The 1,365-nt window shown below is 39.9% G+C and overlaps 1 protein-coding gene across 1 annotated transcript; it reads right to left on the bottom strand.

Annotated features, from left to right (window-relative positions):
• Nucleotides 1-223: 223 nt before the first annotated feature.
• Nucleotides 224-1,091, bottom strand: LOC129890658 (uncharacterized). Its single transcript, XM_055966163.1, has 2 exons — nucleotides 776-1,091; nucleotides 224-546 (listed from the first exon to the last, which is right to left on the bottom strand). The coding sequence occupies exons 1-2, from the start codon at nucleotides 1,089-1,091 to the stop codon at nucleotides 224-226; spliced, it is 639 nt and encodes a 212-aa protein (XP_055822138.1).
• Between the last annotated feature and the right edge of the window lie 274 nt (nucleotides 1,092-1,365).

Raw genomic sequence — 1,365 nt, 5'->3', positions numbered from 1 at the left:
CCTTAAACAACGTAGGCCAAAAGAAACCCGATTGAAGTACCTTATATGTAGTGTGCTCTCCTCCATGATGGCCGTCATATGGTGATGAGTGGAATGCATCCAATACTTGGTGTACCTCTACTTCTAGGACACATCTTCTCACCATTCAATCAACACCTCGCTTGAATAAATAAGGCTCATCCCATATGTAGAGACGAACATTATGCATAAGCTTCTTCTTTTGTTATGAGGTAGCATCAGGAGGGAACACTCTACTAACAAGGTAGTTCACAATATCTGCGTACCATGGGAGATCTTGTACCTCTATTTCCAGCAGTTGCTCATCCGGAAATTCCTCTTTTATCAGCTTTTGTTTAGCCACATGGGGCGAACCCTCTAATCTTGATAGATAGTCTGCTATTTGATTTTTGCATCCCCTTCTATCTTTGATTTCAATATTGAATTCTTGTATCAACAGAATCCATCTGATGAGCCTTGGCTTGGCATCTTTCTTGTTGAATAGGTACCTAAGAGCTGCATGGTCAGTAAAAACAATCACTTTTGTACCTACCAAGTAAGAGCGGAATTTATCAAATGCATAGACCAACGCAAACATTTCCTTCTCTGTGACCGTGTAATTGTCCTAAGCAGAGTCAAGAGTTTTGCTTGCATAATAAATGGAATGAAAAATTTTCTCCTTCTTTTGTCCTAGGACTGCACCCACTATTGTGTCGCTTGCGTCACACATCAGCACAAAAGGTAACTTCCACCATATCATGAAATATTGCAATCATACATCTCTGAAAAGTGGTAGGAGCATTACAAAGGCCAAATGACATATACTTGAATGTGTAAGTCCCATAAGGGCATGTGAATGTTGTCTTTTCTTGATCCTCTGGTGCAATGGTGATTTGATTGTAACCTGAATATCTGTCTAAGAAACAGTAGTATTCTTGGCCTTCTAACCTATCAAGTATTTGGTCAATGAACGACACATGGTAGTGATCTTTTCTTGTTGCATCATTCAACTTTCTGTAGTCCATGCATATGCACCACCCAGTCACTGTTCTTGTAGGGATTAACTCATTTTTTTCATTGGTTATCACAGCCATTCCCCTTTTCTTTGGTACACATTAAATTGGGCTTACCCACTTACTATCAGAAATTGGGTATATTATGCCTGCATCTAGCCATTTAATTATCTCTTTCTTCACAACCTCTTTCATGATGGGGTTCAATCGGCGTTTTGGTTGTGCACTAGACTTATATCCTTTTTCCATAAAAATTTGGTGCATGCATAAAGCGAGGCTGATGCCATAAAGATCAGCCATTTGCTACCCAATTGCCTTTTTATGCCTCTTCAGTACCTCCAGTGCTGCTATGACC

Source organism: Solanum dulcamara, chromosome 5 (genome assembly GCF_947179165.1).
Source record: "Solanum dulcamara chromosome 5, daSolDulc1.2, whole genome shotgun sequence".
Taxonomy (NCBI): Eukaryota; Viridiplantae; Streptophyta; class Magnoliopsida; order Solanales; family Solanaceae; genus Solanum; species Solanum dulcamara.
This window is presented reverse-complemented; position numbering and strand designations above follow the sequence as displayed.